Here is a 22,529-nt window from a genome sequence, read left to right as displayed (position 1 = left end):
ACATAACTTTACCTGGTAAGAATTTTTTTGTGGACTTAGACTTTTTTTAAATTCCTGTCCTTTGGGCTTCAACAGTCAAGTTCTTGATGCTTTCATCGTCTGATGTAACCCTTCGGGCGTATATTGCCCCGCTTGGCGGCGCTCTTGTTTCATGTTCTGTTAATTAGTACCTGCAGTATAAAACATTACTAAAGTGGCAGGGGAGCTGTTTCCTAGTTTGGCCCCGGTCGATTTTCTGTATAAACAGGACAGGGTAGATATAAAGGCATATCTATCTTACTGGTTATTTATCATTATTAATTCTTTAATATATCTGGGGAATGAGGAACGGATAATGATTCTACATTGCGGGTGTTTTAAAATTCCTAGCTCCGTACTTCCGGTTGAGGCTAAAACATAAACGTCAGAACAAAAAGTCGGCCAGACGCTCGGCTGTCATCCATCTACTTTTTTTCAAGTGAAAATTAGAGAAATAAAGTGGTGGTTGGGAGACACATTCCACACCACCTGGGTATGCATCTATGTTCGCACTATACATATATGCTACGAAATTGAATTTAAAAATATAAAATGGATGAATGGCAGAGTTCAAAGTGAGGCCCGGTTAGGCTAATTTTGGTCTATAAAATTTGGATGATTTGGCCAAATTTCACTACATCTGGCATGGAAAGCGACAGGTACATAGGACCGGAGAGTCGTCTTTATGTAGTCTATAGTGTCTGCAATGGTCCATAGCAGTTTCAAAGAAAAATAAGCAAAAACGAGATTTCTATGGATATTTCAACACTGGTACCCACACGTCAATGTGGAATTCGCAAATCTGCACTCCCCTGCCACCCAAGTCTGTATTTAAATGGAAGAGTATAAATCGTTCAAAGGAATTTATAAATCAGTCAAACAAATTATAGTTTGAAAAGAGTTTATAGATGTTAAGAGATTATCACTTTTAATCTTGTATATTTAACTTTGCACAATCTTGCTGTAAGTTTTTTATTACAATACCTGTAACAGTTCTCAAAGGAAATCACGCATCAAATTAGTCATATTGCCGAAATGCAAAATGTTGAACTGGTGGGCCAAATTTTCTTCTTAATTCTCATGATGATATCATGTTCTCTCGCTTTTAATAAAAGTTAAAAGAAGCTGATCCTGAAAGATATGACTATCGGTCAGTTACATACATGTACGTACAATATACGGCAATATAAGTCTATGTAAAATTAGCCAAAATGTCGAACCGCATGTTATATATATATTGTGATGGGCATAGTAAATTGACTGACCAATACGTGCCCAATTTCAGTATCTCTTCCTTCATATTCCATCAATAAGTACCTGCAATATAAAACATTACAAGTCTGTACTTGAATGGAAGAAAATGAACGACTACGGATCTAACAGATATAAATAAAAGATACAGAAATGGCCAATAGGTCGAAAAAAGTTATAAGAGGACCGTTCAAAGAAATTTATAAATCAGTCAAACTAATTATAGTTTGAAAAGAGTTTATAGAAGTTAAGAGAGGATCACTTTTAATCTTGTATATTTAACTTTACACAATCATGCTTTAAGATTTTTATTACAATACCTGTAACAGGTCTCAAAGGAATTCACGCATCAAATTCGTCATATTGTCGAAATGCAAAATGTTGAACTGGTGGACCAAATTTTCTTCTTAATTCTCATGACCATTTCATGTTCTCTCGCTTTTAATAAAGTTAAATGAAGCTAATATGAGATAAATCCCTGAAAGATATGGCTATCTGTCAGTCTGTCAGTTACATACGTACAATATACGGCAATATAAGACTAAAATTAGCCAAAGTGTCGAAGCGCATGTTATATATATCTTATTTGTGATGGGCACAGTAAATCGACTGAATAATACATGGCCAATTTCAGTGTCTCTTTTTTCATGTTCCATTAATAAGTACCTGCAATATAAAACATTACAAGTCTGTACTCGAATGGAAGAAAATAAACGACTACTGATCAATTATATATAAATAAAAGATACGGAAATGGCCAATAGGTCGAAAAAAGATATAACAAGATCGTTCAAAGAAATTTGTGAATCAGTCAAACAAATTATAGTTTGAAAAGAGTTTATAGAAGTTAAGAGAGGATCACTTTTAATGTTGTATATTTTACTTTACAAAATCATGCTGTAAGTTTTTTATTACAATACGTGTAACAGTTCTCAAAGGAAATCACGCATCAAATTAGTCATATTGTCGAAATGCAAAATGGTGGACCAAATTTTCTTCTTAATTCTCATCATGATACCATGTTCTCTCGCTTTTAATAAAAGTTAAAAGAAGCTGATACGAGATAAATCCCTGAAAGATATGGCTATCGGTCAGTTACATACGTACAATATACGGCAATATTAGACAATTTTAAACTAGCCTAAATGACTTAGCGCATGTAACACATATCTTAAATGTGATGGACATAGTAAATCGACTGACCAATTCTTGCACCATTTCAGGTCTCTCTCTTCCTGTTCCATCAACAAGTACCTGCAATATTAAACATTACAAAAGTTACTTGAATGGAAGAAAATAAACGACTTCGGATCAGTGATATATTAATTTAATTTACAGAAATGGCCAGTAGGTCGAAAAAAGATATGGTAAAAAGGTTTATAAATCTGGCTACAAATTTATAGTTTCAGAAAGAATTGATACAAGTTCAGAGGATCAATATTAAACAGGTATACTTTACCTTAAATGTCATGATCATACCTTAAAGACACTGATTCTGGTATGCCAGGTATGTGGCCTATAGGGATGATAAGGTCTGCGTATTGGCGGTAAGGGCCAATATACAAGACTGGACCATTGATAGACTTGCTTCTGTTTATCATAATAAGCTACTGTATAGCTATTGTGCAGTACATAAATTGCAGGTGATATTTCTCATCTTTATAGCAAACCTGGGGCCGTATTCATAAAGCATCTTAAGTATAAGTATAAGAAATTGATTATTTACTTAAGTATTACTTAGGTAAGAAATTTATTTTACTTAAGTATATTTGTTATTCATAAAACAATTTAATAAGTAATTCTTGGCTTTTATTGTGGGCGAAGACATTAAAAAAGACAACATTAATTTCAGACAGATACAACATGCACAAGTATGTTTAAGGATGTACGAGCGTTTTTTTTTAGGATATCCGCCATTTTGAAAAATGTTTCTTTGAATATTGCTTTCTAACAAAAGTTTTGCCAAAAATTATTGCTAAATAATTAAAATATGGCTAATAATGTACCATTTAACCAAATATATTATGCTTTTTGCGAAAAATAAAATTTCACCCTTATTTTTGGCTGGCATTTGCCTAAAATTGACATAAGATTTACACTGGGGTAGGGGTAGGTAATTTCAAATATCTATTAAAGTAGATCAGGTTTGGTTTTGATATTTTTTCTGACTGATACATATAATGTTAAGCTATAAATAAAATAAAAGTTTTCAAGATAGCACTTTATATTATCTAGAAAATATAAATTAAAACAAAAAGAACAAAAAATATCAAAATTCACCACTTTTTAACAGTTTTTTTCTTAATAAATCTCTTAGATGCATGGTGACCCCAATTTTTTTTCTTTCCATTTTGAAGCATTTTTGTGTGTCATTAAAGCTGCAAAATATTTTGAAAATCTTAATGTCAGAATTTTTTTGTAGATCTAAATACGTTTTTTCCATTGAAAATAAAGTGGGTGGGGTAATTATGTCAACATGTAAAAATGAAAGAGATTTGTTAGTGACATTTATGCTTATATAATACTGACATCACCATATATTCATATTAACCTGTAAGACCTGAAATCCCTATAAGATTAAGTAGAATATTATATGTTCTATAAAGTACCAAAATTTTTTCAATTTTACAAAATTTCAGAAATGCGTAAACAGTGGGTGAAGAAAATACCCTATAAAATTAAAACGAGTTCGGTGACCTATGTTTTTTCTGCTCTTGTTTGTCTTAGAAACTAATGTTCTCCAAGCTCACAGGGTATGAAAAAATTCTTAACGTTAGAAAAAATTCGCTCGTACATCCTTAAAGTGCTTTTATCTGAAAAACAACACTTTAATCGTACTCACGATGCCATTTTGTTTTCTGACTTAAGTCATTTCTTACGTATCTTAAGTTTAAGCTGTTTTATGAATAGGACTTCAGTTTTTTACTTTGACTTAAGCTGAAATCACCACAAACTTAAGTAAAATCTTCAACTTAAGTCAAAACTTATACTTAAGATGCTTTATGAATACGGCCCCATGTCTCAGTTTTGTAACGAGTTTAGAAAGCCTGATTAAATTAGGGCTATACAAACAAAGTGATAAGATACAACAGTGTTTTTATTTATTTATTTTTTAATAAATCGAGGTTTTTACAATTATATTTTATTATTGCTGGATTTGTTTTTCTTAAAAATAAAAGAAAATGCATTCAGCATCTTTCAATTGCAATGATCAATGTTTCTGGTTTTATTTTGTTACTTCTAAAAAAGTCATAAAAAATGAATAAAAATACTTTTTATTTCTCTTATTCAGTTTTGAATAATTATTTAAGTTTTTATTAAATAAAAGTTAAGAGTTTTCTAAAAGGGTTAGAATTGCTTTGCTGTAAGAGTAATGATTTAATTGGTCAGGACATTACTCATCATGACTGAGCAATTACAATTAGTATACTATCAACTAAAATAATTTTGTATATATTCTGAAAAAAGCTGCATTTCAATCAATAAAATGCATAACACAGGTAATAACCAATGGTCCGAGAGCTCACGGGCTTTTATTGCAACAACTGAGGCCAAAAGAAGTTTATACGTTTTTGGAAACAATATTTCATATCCTCCATGAAAACCCATTTCTTAAGTGTCAAAGCCGTGCCTATCTATATTTTGTTCACTTATGTTTGTGATAGGGGAGGTAAAACTCACTTGTAAAAATATTAGGGTAAAGTTTACGTCTACCAAATTTTTCAGTGTTTAATTACAGTAACTATTTGATTGTCAGTGAAGGTATATATGTCAAACAATGACAGCAATAAGAAATTCATCAAAATGGAATGAAGGGCAAACATGATATTCAAGGTCAAGGGTCAAATTTTTGTGAAAATCACAAACATTAGCATAATTGATATTAATTTTTATTCTTAGAAAAAAGTTTGCTATCATAAGTCACTCGTCTTTATCTATGCAATGTGTATATATCAGCAAAAATCAAAAATACAAATATTATTGCAAAAGTCAAGGTCAGCCTTGATAATTGAAGGTCAAAGTTCATTTTCATGCGAAAAGGTGAAAACTGTTACCTTTACTTTTTCTAATCTGTTTAATATGTTTTCACATTATTAGTCGCTGAAGTTAATTCGTTTTAATGTTTGTATGTCAGGCAAAGTCAGCAGTGCAGATGAAACCCCAAAACCACCAAACAAAAAGCTAATATCAAAGGTCAAACGTCAAATTTGTGTGGAAAAAATGCATAAATAGCTTCCTGTTTGGAAAAAAGCAGATACCTTTTTTCGTTATAAGTAATTACTCGTGATTTAGTTTAATGTATATATGTCCCACAATGTCAGTAATAAAATATAGTCTGGAATGAGTCAAGTTCAAATGTGACATTAGGGGCAAAGGTCATTTTCAAGTAAAAGAATGAAAAAATAGCTCTTTAACTTTTCTCTTTGTTGATAATATCTTGTCGATATTAGTCAATGATATTAGTATATTTTAATATATAAATGTTAGGCAATGTCTGGTATGCACATACAACTTCAAAACATTCAAGGTCATACATAATATCAAAGGTCAAAGGTCAAAAAGTTGAGTAAAATGTTGCAATAGTATTACCTGTTTGTAATTATTATTATTGTTCAAAAGTATTTGTTTTGTCATTTTAGTAACTGATCGTTGTTAATTTTACTGTATATATGTCAGACGATGTCATTAAAGAGAAAATATGTCAAGTCATGTCAAACCTGGTATTGAAGGTTAGGGGTCATGTTTGTATAAAGAGCACAAATTGCAGCATACTTACTCGTTGCTTTTTTATAAAAAAGCTTGTTGTTATTATTCATTGTTACGAATTTACTTTAATGTATACATGTCAAGCAAGGTCAGCAATGTAGTTCTTATCCCAAAAAGTCAGAGGCAAACCTTACATTAAAGGTTTAAGGTCAAATTTGTGTAAAAAATTTACAAAAGGCAGCATTTTTGCAATGATTTTTCTTTACTGTTTTGGGGTATGTTTGTCACTAGTTAAACTGAACATTATTCATTTTATATCACTGTTGAAATAATAATGAAAAAAGGTCCAAGTGAAATCTGACATTAAAGGACAAAGGTCATTTTCATGTAAAAAGTTCAAAATACAGCATATTTATTTTGTCTTCGTTAAAAATTAACTTGTAATTTCTTTCATTGAAAATAAATTTTTCTTATGTATAATTGTACGACAATGTCATCAATGCAGATCTAATTTCAAAAATAGTGAATGGTAAAGCTTAGGTAAAATGTCAAATTTGTTTGAAAGATCGCAAAAGTAGCATTTTGGCAATACTTTTCATTGTTTAGAGGTATTTTGTCATTAATATATATATTAATATATATATGGATCAACGTCAACAATGAAGATATCATCAGACATGAGTCTATAGATCAGCCCTGATGTTAAAGACAAAAATTCAATTTCGGGTAAAAATTCAAAAGTTAGCACTGTTATTTTATTTCTTTCTTAAAAATATCTTGTCGTTATAACATGATGTTAATTCATTTTAATGTTAATCTTTACTTACTTTCTTGCTTACTGCGTTTCATCTTCTTACGGCCGTTTTATATTTTGAGGTTAGATGCGGCAATGAAATGCACCGTATTCTGCAGGTCGCTGGCATCTCCCCACAGCTTGGTCTCAAATGAGATGTGTGTGGGCCAAACTTTCTGGCGTGCTTCTTCCAGACAGGAACAGCTCTGCAGGATGTGGAATGGTGTTTGTTCCTCTAATCCGCACTGACATTTAGCTGTCTCTGCAACACCAACTTCATATGTTTTCCCAGGCCACAGTGTCCAGTACGCAGACGGAGGATAGTTGTTTGGTTGTGCCTGATTGGCTTGTGTGGACTGTCATGATTGGGCAGGTAGCCTCCATTTATGTTTTTCCGGTCTGACACAAAGCTGTTCTTCAGTATAGTCTGAGCCTCTCTGTATGAAATTGGAAGTTGGGGCTGTATTTGCTTGGTCGCTTCCTTTGCAAGTTTGTGCAAGTTTGCAGCTTTATGCCCGGCTATGCCCACATGTGCAGGAATCCATTGAAATGCTACATTGCTGCTCTCAGAATGGAGACTGATGACTTTTAGGAGCTGTCTCGTTAAGATGTCTGATGGACATACTGAGAGAGCCTGAAGAGTTGTCTTGGAGTCTGTTAGGAAAACAATATTCTGTCCCTTTTCTCCCGCTCATACAGTTGGCGTGTCGCCGATGTGAGGGCTTGCATCGCGGCTCTGAAGCTGGAGCATCTCTTACCGACTGGATAAGAGAGTGCGAGAGTGGAGCTGTCTGAAAATTTGATGTAGGCACCACTCCCAGCATTCTGAACAGCTTTTCCCACTGATTTATTGGTATATGCTTGGATCCAAGAGTGTGCTTGATAGCGATCATTGATCATTTCTAGCGTTAGAGATTGTTGGTGAGCCTGATGCTTTTTTCTCTTTTCTTTTACTCCTGGCACCTCCAAACTAATCTTCGAAGCACAATGTCTAGGAACCCATTGATCGGGTACAAGCGGCCCTGCTTCTGCGTCCAGTGCTGTTGCTTTCCCTTTTTGTAGTTCTGTGACGATATGGTTGAGACTCTGTCGTTTCAGTCCGTTTTTGGTTCTGCTCTCGAGTTCTCAGTGGAGTGGATGTGATGGTAGTCTCTTTGCCTTCCCTGCCTGCACAAGGGGTTTTGTACTCTCGTCTTGTCTCAAATGGCTGAAGGTTGGCTGTCTTTTCCATTTTTTTTATTGTTGTTTTCATTGCTCAGAGAATCGTCCTCAGGCCTGAACTTTGAACCTTGTCCTGTTTACCTTTACTGGTTTAGGAAGCGGTAACCCTTGAGGTGGATGCGTTACTGCTATTGGCCTACAGGCTTGCCGTAGGATCTTTTCATTGGCTCCCCAACTTATTCCAGCTAGTGTTTTCATACTGGCGAGTTTATTGAAGATCCTCACCTTTGACCTTTAATGTCAGGTTTGACCCTTGACCTTTGATAATAGGTTTGGCTTTGGCTTAAGACCTACATTGCTGACCTTGCTTGCCATGTATATATTAGAAGAAATTGCTAACGGTGAATTATAACAACAAGCTAATTTTGAATATAGTAATGAGTAAGTATACTACATTTTGATCTTTTATGCAAAAAATGACCCCTGACCTTTAATACCAGGTTTGACCATAAATTATTTTCTCTTTCATGACATCATCTGACATATATACAGTAAAATGAACAACGATCAGTTAATAAAATGACAAAACAAATACATTTAAACAACAATAATAATCATGACAAACAGGTAATACTATTGCAACATTTTACTGACTTTATTTACCTTTAACCTTTGATATTATGTTTGACCTTGAATGCTTTGAAATTGTATGTGCATACCAGACATTGCCTAACATTTATATATTAAAAAGAACTTATAACATTGACTAATATCGACAAGGTATCAACAAAGAGAAAAGTTAAAGAGTTTTCCTGTACTTGAAAATGACCTTTGACCCTTAATGTCACATTTGAACTAGACTCATTCCAGACTATATTTTATTACTGACATTGTGGGACATACATACATTAAACTAAATCACGAGTAATTTCTAATAATGAAAGGAGGTATCTGTTATTTTTCAAACAGGGAGCTATTTATGCAATTGTTCCCATAAATTTGTCCTTTGACCTTTGATATTAGCTTTTCGCTTGGCGGTTTTGGGGTTTCATCTGCACCGCTGACTTTGCCTGACATACAAACATTTAACCGAATTAACTTCAGCGACTAATAATGTGAAGACATATTAAACAGATTAGAAAAAGTAAAGGTAACAGTTTTTACTTTTTCTCATGAAAATGGACTTTGTCCTTCAATTATCAGGGCTGACCTTGACTTTTTGCAATAATATTTATGTTTCTGATTTTTGCTGATATATACACATTACATGGATAAAGATGAGTAACATATGATAACAAACTTTTTTCTAAGAATAAAAATAAATTTCAAGTATGTCAATTTTTGTGATTTTCACATACATTTGACTTTTGACCTTGAATATCAAGTTTGCCATTCATTCCATTTGTTTCAATTTCTTATTGCTGTCATTGACATATATACATTCACTTACAATCAATAGTTACTGTAATTAAGCAGTGAAAAAGCTAGTAGACGTAAACTTACCCTACCCCCTAATATTTTTACAAGTAAGTTTTACCTCCCCTATCACAAACATAAGTGAACAAAATATAGATAGGTACGGCTTCGACACTTAAGAAATGCGTTTTCATGGAGGATATGAAATATTGTTTCCAAAAATGTATAAACTTCTTTTGGCCTCAATTGTTGCAATAAAAGTCCGTGAGCTCTCGGACCACAATTATCTTTACATGTCGATAGAATTTATGGTCCTCTGACATGGACTACATGTCAAGTTTACAGTGGTTTCATGGACCCTTATCAGGCCGGACCAGACAGGATCCTGTTTAATGGGGATTAATATGTCTGGCATTTAGATGGGTCACTTATATAGGAGATTTTCTTTGCCTTTAATTTATGATAACAATACCTGTATACAAAAGAATTTCAAAAGAATATACTCATAAATTTAGTCGTATTGTCGAAAGTAAAAAGAGTTTTCTGTAAGACCAAATTAACTTTTAATGCATGTAATCTGGCTATAAGTAAAAGTGTGTTTTAATTGCAAAGAAGCTGATACGAGATAAATCCCTCAAAGACATGGTAAACAGTTATTAACAAGCTATAAAACATGTTTTTACTAAAAGCGAGAGAACAGGATTCTATCATGAGTATTAAGAAGTCAATTTTGTCATACAGTACACTCTTTATTTCATTTCGGCAATGTGACTAATTTTATGCATCTATTCTTTTGAAAATTGTATATAGGTGTTGTAATCTTAAATTAAGTCATGAATATGTAAGGTAAAACTTGTTTAATAGTGATCCTCTCTTGACGATATCTTTTTTCGATCTATTGGGATCATCTCTGAACTTGTATCGATTCTTTCTTAAACTATAAATTACTATAAATCAGTAGACAGATCTTTTATTTTTTACGACCTCTATTTTCGACCTATTTGCCATTTCTTTATCTTAAATTTATATATTATTGATCCGAATTCGTTTATTTACTTCTATTCAGGTAAGTCGTGTAATGTTTTATATTACAGGTACTTATCGATGGTATATGAAGATCGAGATATTGAAATAGCGCAAGAATTGATCAGTCGATTTACTATGTTATCACTTTTAAGATGTAAGTTATATGCGCTTAGTCATTTTGGCTAGTTTTACAAAATTTTGCCGTATATTGTACGTATGTTACAGACCGATAAACATGACTTGCAGTGATTTATCTAGTATCGGCTTATTTGCAATAAAACACACTTTTACTAAAACCGAGAGAACATGATTCTATCACGAGTATTAAGAAGTCAATTTGGTCTTACATTACACCCTTTTTTCATTTCGACAACATGACTAATTTTATGCATATATTCTTTTGAAAATTGTAAACAGGTGTTTTAATAATAAATAAAGGCATAAATATGTAAAGTAAAGTATACATGTTTAATAGTGGTCCTCTCTTGACGATATCTTTTTTTCGACCTATTGGCCATTTCTTCCATTCAAGTACACACTTGTAATGTTTTATATCGCAGGTACTTGCTGATGGAACATGAAGAATGAGATACTGAAATTGGGCATGAATTGGTAAGACAATTTACTTTTTCCATCACACTTAAGACATATGTAATATGCGCTTCGACATATTGGCTAATTTTACGTAGTCTTATATTGCCGTATTTGGTACGTATGTAACTGACCGATAACCATATCTTGCAGGAATTAATCTTGTATCAACTTCTTTGCAATACAACACATGTTTTAAAGCGAGAAAACATGATATCAGCATTAAGAAGTCAATTTGGTCAACATGTTAAACATTTTGCATTTCGACAATATGACTAATTTGAGTGGTGTATTCCTTTGAGAAATATTACAGGTATTGTAATAAAATACTTTATGCATGATGATATAAAGTTAAGCTTGCATGGTTAAAAGTGATCCTCTCTGAATTTGTACCAATTCTTTTTCAAACTGCAAATTGATTGACTGATTTATGAACTTATTTAAACGATCTTTTATACCTTTGTTCGACCTTTTGGCTATTTCTGTAACTTTAATTCATAAATGTGAACCGTAGTTGTCTTTTACTGTTTCATATTGCAAGTACTTTTTTGCATCAAAACAAAAGTTTTACTAAATCTGTAAATATAGTGTCATCAAGTTTTGTTTTCTTAACCGTAAGGCCTTCAACTTCCATTTAGTCAGACAGTATGCCAACTATTAGGCATATTAATATTTTAGAAATGCACATGAAGAAATACATACCAAAAGTGTTCATCAATATATTAGTTTATTTTCTATGCCTTACTTTTAATGAAATATCCATTGTGTACTTCGATATTTTTGTCACATTTATGACAGAAATGCTTAAATACAAGATTTGTATTATTAAAGAAATGAGCATGGCAAATGAGTCGATCACTTTATGAAGACGGTAAGATCGTACAACATTAAGATTGAAATGGTTTACTGCAATGTATGTATACATTTTAAAACTAATTGCACATGCATACATTGTATTGATATTCGTTAAGATAATTCTGTATATATGTAGCCAAAATGTCGAAGAGAACAGAAAACATGTCTTAATGAATCAGCCTTTTAATTCATACTTTGAGGACGAATTCTGCAAGTCCAACCGGGTTCAATAATATGCAGTTGAACCTTTCTATGATATAATTATGCCTGTAGAGCTACATATTAATGTTATGATCATAAATGCTTCCTATGAACAACCAAGTGCAGAACTTCTGAAAGAATTACACTGGCTTCCAGTTAAGGCTAGAGTCATCCTCAAAGTCCTAGTGATGGTCTTCCGTGTCAGCAATGGTACAGCTCCAGTATATCTAAGGGAAATGTTGTGCCTATTCGACAACAGTACAGACTACGCTCACAAAGTGACACAAAATATCAGTAGTGGTATAAAATAGTATTTATATAATTATGTCAAAAAAGTTCTAGAATCCTGTTCATATTTTGAATGTATATATTTTAAATATGTGTTATGTAATTGTAAAGCGCAGTAGAACATTTTATATTTTTTGCGCTATATAAATGCCATGTATTTGTATTTATTTGTATTTAAGATATATTTTATAAATAAAGGTATTGACTTCATCGATGTACCTAGTATATTTCGGGATAAACGTGTCATTGATTCTGTACCGAAATAGTTCAGAAACTCTGAAGTTCCGATTATCTGTTATGAATATAAAACACCTTTAAGAAATATTATATTCAACTACAATAAAACTGTTTCAGACCTAGATGTATGTACAAATACTCCAACTACTCCAACTTCCTGTGAATGTAAACATTCTAAATTTTGCTATTCAGATGGAGACCATGTCATTACTGGTAATTTTGATATTATCAAAGACAAACGTATTCGTTATTTATTTTTAAAGGGTCTAAATACAGAATTCCTTCAAATATTGACTTTGATGCATGTCGTGGTCAGATTGCAGAATCCATCGAAACTTTTGTGTTAAATGGTGCCGACGTGAAAATGCTGATCCAAATGCATTATCGTCTTGGAAACGTAACATCTTTAATATTGTCGATTCCCGTATTAAATTTTATAACACAAATAAGCACCTACTTCCACCAAAGGCCAAGTTCACTTTAAGACATCTGAAAAAAGAAATCCAAGAATTTCATTCTAAGTATGTTTTCGTTCCAGCAGACAAGGCGGCTAACAATATTATCATCCTTTGACGCCTACATTATATAAATGTTTTACGAAACGAACTAAATAGTATTAAAGTTTATACACTGAGTACTTCTGTTGAACAACATTTGATCACTGATCACATCACTGAAGTTTCCAATTTGAAAGTTCGTATAGATGACCAGCAGATTAAACTTCCTACAGTGTAGGCCTACTGTATTCCAAAATTACATAAACAACCAACTGAAGCTCGTTTTATCGCTAATTCAAGCTCTTGTACCACCACAAACATTTCCAAGTTATTAACATCATGCCTTACTGCTGTACAAGCCCACGTGAAAATGTATTGTGACAAAGTATACGAAAACTCTGGTAAAAACTTATTTTGGTCGGTTAAAAATTCTGGCGAAATCCTGGATAAATTTAGAATTAATAATTATAATGTGTCTTCAGTCAGTACATACGATTTTTCTACTTCGTATACGACTTTACCACATAACTTAATAAATGAAAAAACTAACTGCCCTAATTTAAAAGACTTTTGCCAGGGAAAATGCTACTTTCCTCGCTTGCAATTCTGATAAAGCATTTTTTTTAAAGAATTATACTATGTGGACCTGTGACGAAGTTTGTAAACCCCTTTCCTTTTTATTGAACAATATTTACGTCAGGTTTGGGAATGCAGTTTTCAGACAAGTAATTGGTATTCCCATGGGTACAAATTGTGCACACCTTGTCGCAGATTTGTTTTTATATTGTTATGAAAGAGATTTTATGTTGGGCCTTTCTCCAGATACATAGGCAGACATTATTACTGCATTTAATAGTACATCACGCTATCTAGATGATAAACTTAATATGGATAATCCGTTTTTTGCTCAGTTGGTGGATAATATTTATCCCCGTGAGCTGCAGTTAAATCAAACTAACAACTCGGATACTACTGCTTCGTTTCTATATTTACATCTCTCTAAATACGACAATTTATACATACCAAAATTTATGACAAGAGGGACGATTTTAATTTTAGTATTGTAAATTTCCCCCATTTGGATGGGGATGTACCCAAGACTACATCTTATGGGATATATATTTCTCAGTTAGTTCGGTTTGCAAGAGCTTGTGCAGAGTAAATTATATCGGGCACAAAATAAATTTTTATGGTAAAACTTGCAAGTTAAGTTGCTAAACATTTCATAGGCAATGGATTTTCAAGGAACACCTTGTTTTAAACTTCACTTCTAACAGCATTGGTTCTAATGGAAAATTAGGAATTTTGCGTGGCTGAAACCTAAAACATTTTGGAACTTTTGCCAAAGTTTATAGATCAAACGGACTATACAACACTACAATCATTATCAATATAGTTCAAGTGTATATCTTTTTGAGTATGATATAAAGGTATATTTTCTTTCATTCTATTTTATATAAATTTATTCCGCATAGCTATTAAAATGGATAGCTTTTCCGCACACTTTACAGGCTACAGATAACTTCTGCATGAAGCTTCAGGTTCATATGCTGTATTGTTCTACTTTTGAATATCAGAAAATAAAGATATTTTGAGATTTTAAGTAAATGCCGGTAGGCAACCTTTAGTATTTTACCATCTTCGTCAAAATGCGTCGGGTATCAAGTTCACAACATGGGTGTCAAAATTAGTAGGGGTATTTTATAACATCAATTTTTGCTCGAAGTTCATCAACGGCAATTATTTATAAAATACTTCTGTAGCTGCTTTCTTATATAATGCATGCATGTGAATAAAGATAAAAAATGATAATAATATTTCGTTTCATTGGTTTTATTCAAATACATTTGCAATACTTTGTTTAATTAAAGTCTAAATGAAGGTGCTCTTGAAAGTTTGTCACCTAATTTCCAGAGTTTGGCTTGGATTTTTTAAGGACATTTTAGCTCACCTAAACATGAAGTGCTCAAGGTGAGCTTTTGTGATCGCCCCATGTCCGTCGTCAACAATTTGACTGTTAACACTCTAGAGGTCACAATTTTGGCCCATTCATAATGAAACTTGGTCAGAATGTTACCCTCAATAAAATCTTGGACGAGTTTGATACTGGGTCATCTGGAGTCAAAAAATAGGTCACCAGGTCAAATCAAAGGAAAAGCTTGTTAACACTTTAGAGGCCACAATTATGACTCAATCTGTATCTTCATGAAACTTATTCAAAATGTTAATCTTGATGATTTAAGGTCAAGTTTGGGTTAAAAACTAGGTCACCAGGTCAAATCAACGGAAAAGCTTATCTACACTCTAGAGACCACATTCATGACAATATCGTAATGAAACTTGGTCAGAATGTTAATCTTGATGACCTTTAGGTCAAGTTCGAGTCTGGGTCATGTAGAATGTCACCTACTGACCTACGTTTTGTTTTTTAAGATACAGCCTTGAAAATTGGAAGACCTGTACAGTTTTGCACACCGATCTTAAAACTGACTTTGAGTGACTGTAAATGTGACCAACTGACCTACTTTCTTAATATTTTAGTATCAGTTTGACGTTTGAAACATATAACTCATATTACTCAGGTGAGCGATTCAGGGCCATCATAATCCTCTTGTTTCTTATGTTGCATAAGTAACTAAAAATTATAAATTTAGAAACTTTATGTTGGAATAATTTTAAGGTTCTGACATTACTACTAGTAATATAACCGGCCTTATACAACATGAGGTACACACTCAAGAAGATGAAGTCATTGTTTCTGATCACTGGACAGATGAATTAGATACAATCATACCAGAGTCTTGTCCAATTAATAATCTGTTAAATGCAAATGCTTCACAAGATTTAAGCACTACACAATCAGCAAAGGATATAAAAACAGTAAATACACCAATGGTTGAAGAAACATTAAAACAATTAACATCAAGATACACGGTCTTTAAGGACTGTTAGCTTATGCCGGTAGGCAGTATGACGAAGCAGACAAAAATTCATCAGGCTGATTAATTTGATTTTGCAGTCATGCTTCCACTCTTAGCTGATGAAAAATATCTCGGAAGTTCTTTACAATTCCAAACCCTTCAATTCTAGCACTTATAGGTGTGTCTATTTTTCTGGGGGAAGTAAAGAAGCCTTTCGACATTTTCAACATTTTCTAAGAAAACTTTGGTCACTGTCCTTGACAAGCAATGCTCCTGAATGGTGGAAATCCTTAATCCATTAGGCCATTCTGATGAACACATTGTGGCTGCAACATTTCACGTAGAAAGAATGTCAGACAACACAAAAGTTGACCTTGATGTTTGTTTCTGGGTCCCTTTCAACGCAGCTAGTCTGTTGAAATTACCAACAATGTATCTGTCACAAAAGAAATACCTTCTCAACCACTGCTTCTATTCAAAAGGTCTAATTTATGCTGCACTACCACAAGATTTAGACATGTTATGTTTGAAGTATAGCTGCTTCATTTTTACCAAAGGTCAGCAAAAATTAAAAGTTAAATTTCGTTGTGTTTTAGCAGTCTGGTATCGTCCTATTGCCTAAAAAAAAGGCGAATAAAAAATAAGTTGCTAATGTTCGTTTTCGGATTTTTTCAACAAATCACACCTTTAATGCGCTGTTATAACTTATGAATATATCTGAGTTTAAAACGGGAAACACAAGCCATCTTCGTTCATGCCATTTTTTGGAGAGGTCTATAAAAACAGACCTCTCCGTAGTGTTGGCTTTCAAACTAGGAGGATAAAATAGACTAATCTACCAATTTTTCTGCCTTTAGATTTCACTTTCTAGCGTAAATTACGGTGAGCCAGTCTAAAATTGCGCACAAGTAAGATGAAAGACGAAAATAATTGTTCGTTTAAAATAAAGAAATATAGTGTAATACTATTGTTATAAATGTTGGAAACGGTTCAGTTAATAACAAAAAAGAATATATCGATTCTTTGTTCGCAGTATTCGAAGATTTGCATATGAATTGAATCACGTTAAAATGTATTTCGTTCAGTTAAATGAATGTATTGTTTAACTGGCGGGTTCGTTTGCCCCATTCGGAAGATCTGCCGGAATAAGAAGAGTTCTTCCAAGCTTCCGTGTCTTCCACCCGATAGTCGGAGATGTTAATCACGTGATCAAAACAAGGTGGCAATTCAACATATAAACCTTACAAACTGAGTAATAAACTAGAACAAATAAAATGTTTAGACTGAATTTCTTTTTCAAATAGCACATTAACAATAAAAATCTCTGACAAAAATACATTAAAAAAGAATGATATATTTTTTCACTTCCAGCAGACGTCCGTTCGATTGGGATTTTCTTCTAAGCTTTTCTAAAGCTCCTCAGAGGCTATTCTCTTGGGCCAAAACGAACGGGGCAGTTGACAAACAAGCCTGTTTCAAGGTTCAAGGTTCTCGCAAAAATGGTAAGATGCCAATTTGGCAGCTGTCACCAGGGCCAAGTTCAGTGTACAATTATTGCAGTGGTAGCTTTTGAACATTTTTAAATGAAATTCAGTAACTAGGAAATGCTTGGGCCTACAGTCCTCGGATTGGCGGAGGTTGATCATAACCTGAAGATGACTTATTGGTTTTGAGGTAAATAGGTCATGGTTACAGTGACTATGACCCCTAATAGGTCACAGTGACCTGCAACATGGAAACCGTTTCTCGTCTGTAGCGAAACCTATCATATAACTAGAGACTTTAAAAAAGCAACACTGGACCTCTCCTAAGTTTTTTTTTCTAACAGAAGCCTACTTGAAATAGTAACATATTTGGCACCGATTGATTGTTGAACCCTATACACAACCCAGCAAATATATCGAACAACTGTTTTGTCCGCCACAAACTGCACGCAACCGGTTAACGGGTGTGGATATAGGTACAGATATAGAAGGAAGTAAAACAAAATTGCGGTCATTTTTACAGATTCATCATGTGTTGTGTCACACCTTAAATTGTCGTTACATGTATCACAGTGTTGGTTCATGTTTAATGTCTTCATTGTTTACTTTTTACGAACTTACTTCACATTTGGAATATTATTTAAACCTGTTACGTTAGTGAGTGTGCGTTTTAGAATCTGGAAATATTGTGTTTGTTAGTCGCAATGGTAATGTTAACTTCGTTAAAAAGTACAAAGGTAAGTCCTTTATTTCCTTTAAACGATATATATTTTGAATGCTGATTATACATATATAATTAAATATGAATATGTCTGTTCTTATTTGTATCTTAGTATGCAGTGTTTAAGAGTGCATGAGGTATGTAAGTATTATATTGTATAATAGTGGAGATTATAAGACTAAACATGGGCTCGAAATGTGCACTTATTAGAAAACTTTCGGACCTTTATCTGATACATTACTACACTAACGAGATATGAAAACGCAACAATTATATGTTTGAATATGTTTTTACTATAAAAAGCATCACCTTAAAAGATTTAACACATACACATCTTGATACTCTTTACCTTAATCAGCACAACAGACCGTAAAATTAACACAATGGGTATAAAGTATCGAGATGTGTATGTGTTGAACATTTCAATTAGTAAAAATATATTTAGGCATATGTTTGATGCGTTTTCATATCTCGTCATTGTAATATGAATTAAGGCATCGCCTAGCATGGGGATTTATCTTTTATATTATCCACTTACAAAGAAATATTCAACACTCAAAAGAAAGTGAAACTTCGCTCTAACAGGCATACAGACACTAAATGGAAAAATGGCGCGAAAACAAAATTGTAGTCGCATAATGGCGGATACAAATAGTCCTCAGTTTTTTGGTTGTTTTTTTTTTGCTCTGTAGAGCTATTTGCCATATTTACTTTGCAATTTTTTGCTAAAATCACATAACAGATCTATGCTTGACATGTAGGTAGCATTTTCATAATGAAATAACAACATGACAAAATTTTTCATGGGAACTTAGATCATACACAACCAGTATAATTTGGGGTCTCATTTTTTAGCTGATTTTGCAGTTTGTGTGTCTGACTGAAATTCTTTAGCACTGACAATATTCTTCAAGAAAATGTAGGTTACAGACATTTAAAATGGGTCCTGATGTGTGCTGCGACGTTTGGAAATAGGTCAGTTTTATATAGAATAAAGAACAACAACTATTTAGTGTGTTATCACCTATAAGATGACATTGGTGAAAATTGAAATCTGGCCAGATGATGGTGGAAATGGGCTACTTTGATTAGAATTTGATAGAAAATGACAATTTTATTGCAATTTTGTTGAAATTGAACGATAAAACCACAAAATATCACATTTTCACTGTTTTGAGTGTATTTTTTTCAAAAACTGCATATTTATAGCCTGCTGATTGCTAATTTATGGCCATCAGAGGTAAAAGTGATTTTACAGTTTAAATGTGTAATTTGTATGCAGATCAGAGTAGAAAATGTCAAAATAGTGCAAAACAAGGCTGCATTTGGGGTAACTGCTTCAAAATGATGTCACGACAGCTATTTTTGACAAAATCTGACGCTTTGTCTTACATGGTACTGAAAATGCCATAAAACCTTAAAAACTGTTGATAGCAAGCTAAAACCTTGTATTTTTCATGTATTTAGGTTTCTTGTACATTTCAAATGAAACTGGCACAGTGTCAGAGAAAAAAGTTTTTCTTACAGTGTAGTTTAGATTTAGTGTCACATACCTCTTACAGCGAATATCATACTTATATCATGCAAAATTTACGGGAAGCCGTGACGATGACGTCATTCACCGCGTTTTCGCACTGGCTTTAGGATATTCTTGTTCGTTTGCACTCTACGCAGAAACTTTACGGCCTTTACACTTCCTTACTGTTTTAAAAGTGTTTTTCATTTGCATGTACAGTTTTCATTACGAAAAAAGAAGTAAAAGAATCAAGTTAGCGCGGTTTACGAATTTCTGTGACTGATTCGGGGTTCTCGGATGTTCATGCAGACAACCAGTCTGCGGTGTGTATATAAACCGGAACCGGAAAACATCGAAAAAATTGCCTCAGTATATGCAAACAACAAAGACGAATAACTATGTACGGACGTTACCGTCTCGGGGATTTTCATCCCCTATTATCTATAACGAAATGTTTCAGTTGTAGAACCCACCTGTACCCGCCCTTTTTATGGTTAATTATAAGGGTCAGAGTTATGTCCCTTGAAATCATTTATAAAAGGCGTTGGTATACACTTATTTATGTAATACAAATATCATTTTATGCGAAATGTATGTCGGAGGAAATTATCAATCAGTCTGGGTACTCAGAAATTAGAAAATGTGCATATATATAAGAGTTACGGCTCCTGAATTTGTCATATTATAGCAAAATTGGACTACACTTTTAATGGTACATTTTAAGTTTGGGTTTTGAATAGTTTTGTTCAGCCACATTTCGAGAACGATGTTATAAGTAGTAAAGGACGGACGTGATAATGGGTTCTGAAAACCTATTTTCATGCCCCATCACCCCCCTTCCTTATTGTTTTGCAGATGCCGGTCGGTCTGTTAGTCAGTCGGTATGTTGAGCAATCGGTTTACAAAAGGTCAAATACAAAAGGTCAGTGACACGGAGCAGTTAAACGGTTTCCGGACAATAACTTGAGAAAGCTTGGGCCTAGAATCACTAAACTTCATATGAGCCGTGCCATGAGAAAATCAACGAAGTGGCTTTGCGACCAGCATGAATCAAGACCAGCCTGCGCATCCGCGCAGTCTGGTCAGGATCCATGCTGTTTGCTAATGGTTTCTCTAATTGCAATAGGGTTTGAAAGCGAACAGGATGGATCCTGACCAGACTGCGCGGATGCGCAGGCTGTTCTGGATCCATGCTGGTCGCAAAGCCACTATGTTGATTTTCTCATGGCACGGCTTATATGGAGATTGATCTTAACTAGCAAATGACCCTGTTGATTTTTGGTCAGGAGATCATAGGTCAAGGTCACACTGACCAAGAACAGTCTACAGTTTCCAGATAATAACTCAATAATGCTAAGGCCTAGGCTCATGAAAGTTCATAGGAAGATTGGTCATGACCAGCAGATGACCCCTATTGAATTTGAGATCAGTACGCCAAAGTTTAAGGTCACAGTGGCAAAGAACAGCTAAACGGTTTCATATGTAACAGAGAGCTTTGGTAAAGTAAAAACCGGAAGATAACATGGCGCAGCTGTTGGCGAGAAAGTATTTTCCTTTGAAACGAAGGGAGAACGTCATCCGGTTGCTCAAAGTTACTTACGAATTCAAGCCCCTAAAGAAAGGTTTCCAGCTAGATGGAAAAAATGATAAATTAAAAAATAATTCTAGAAAGAAATTGGAAAAGCATGCCAGTAAAATTCTTAAGCAAACGCGACGAATGGTGCAATTGGTTCTCCAGAGGCATTATTATCCAGCTGTGTGAAGTTAGCTAAACGAACGGCATACGACATTCAAAAAATTTGAATGTCATTCAGTACACGACATACGACATTCGGAAAAAAAGTTGAATGTTTTGCAAAAAACGACATTGGACATACGTCATTCGAACTTTGACAAACAAAATTTCAATGTCGTTTAGTGCGCGATATACGATATTCGAAAAAACATTGAATGCCGTACAAAAAACGACATTGGACATACGAAATTCGAACTTTGACACACAATTTGCATGACGTTCAGTGCCCGACATAAGACTTTCGAAAAAAAGTTAAATGTCATGCAGAAAACGACATTGCATATACGACATTCGAACTTTGAGAAAAAAATGAATATCGTTCAGTGTGCGACATACGACATTCGAAAAAAAGGTGAATATTATCAAAAATCAACATTAGACACACGACATTCGAACTTTGAGGAAAAAAATGAATGTCGCTCAGTGTTCGACATACGACTTTCGGAAAAAAAGTTGAATGTCGTGCAAAAAACGACATTGGACATACGACATTCGAACTTTGACAAACAAAATTTCAATGTCGTTTAGTGCGCGATATACGATATTCGAGAAAACATTGAATGCCGTACAAAAAACGACATTGGACATACGAAATTCGAACTTTGACACACAATTTGCATGACGTTCAGTGCCCGACATAAGACTTTCGAAAAAAAGTTGAAGGTCATGCAGAAAACGACATTGCATATACGACATTCGAACTTTGAGAAAAAAAATGAATATCGTTCAGTGTGCGACATACGACATTCGAAAAAAAGGTGAATATTATCAAAAATCAACATTAGACACACGACATTCGAACTTTGAGGAAAAAAAATGAATGTCGCTCAGTGTGCGACATACGACATTCGAAAAAAGTTGAATGTCGTGCAAAAAACGACATTGGACATACGACATTCGAACTTTGACAAACAAAATTTCAATGTCGTTTAGTGCGCGATATACGATATTCGAAAAAACATTGAATGCCGTACAAAAAACGACATTGGACATACGAAATTTGAACTTTGACACACAATTTGCATGACGTTCAGTGCCCGACATAAGACTT

At 33.7% G+C, this 22,529-nt stretch overlaps 2 protein-coding genes across 2 annotated transcripts in view; both read left to right on the top strand.

The window, feature by feature from the left end:
* The window catches only part of LOC123531706 (uncharacterized), a 39,831-nt gene extending 27,310 nt beyond the window's left edge, over nucleotides 1–12,521 (top strand). Inside the window, exon 3 of the mRNA XM_053553072.1 lies at nucleotides 10,933–12,521. Within this exon, the coding sequence (XP_053409047.1) occupies nucleotides 10,933–10,943 (11 nt within the window). The 3' untranslated portion in view covers nucleotides 10,944–12,521. The remainder of the gene's footprint in view (nucleotides 1–10,932) is intronic.
* Nucleotides 12,522–17,300: 4,779 nt separating this feature from the next.
* The window catches only part of LOC128547998 (twitchin-like), an 89,408-nt gene continuing 84,179 nt past the window's right edge, over nucleotides 17,301–22,529 (top strand). The window contains exon 1 of the mRNA XM_053522219.1: nucleotides 17,301–18,183. Coding sequence (XP_053378194.1) covers nucleotides 18,151–18,183 — 33 coding nt within the window. The 5' untranslated portion in view covers nucleotides 17,301–18,150. The remainder of the gene's footprint in view (nucleotides 18,184–22,529) is intronic.

The sequence above is a fragment of the Mercenaria mercenaria genome, chromosome 1, assembly GCF_021730395.1.
Source record: "Mercenaria mercenaria strain notata chromosome 1, MADL_Memer_1, whole genome shotgun sequence".
NCBI classification, from domain to species: domain Eukaryota; kingdom Metazoa; phylum Mollusca; class Bivalvia; order Venerida; family Veneridae; genus Mercenaria; species Mercenaria mercenaria.
This window is presented reverse-complemented; position numbering and strand designations above follow the sequence as displayed.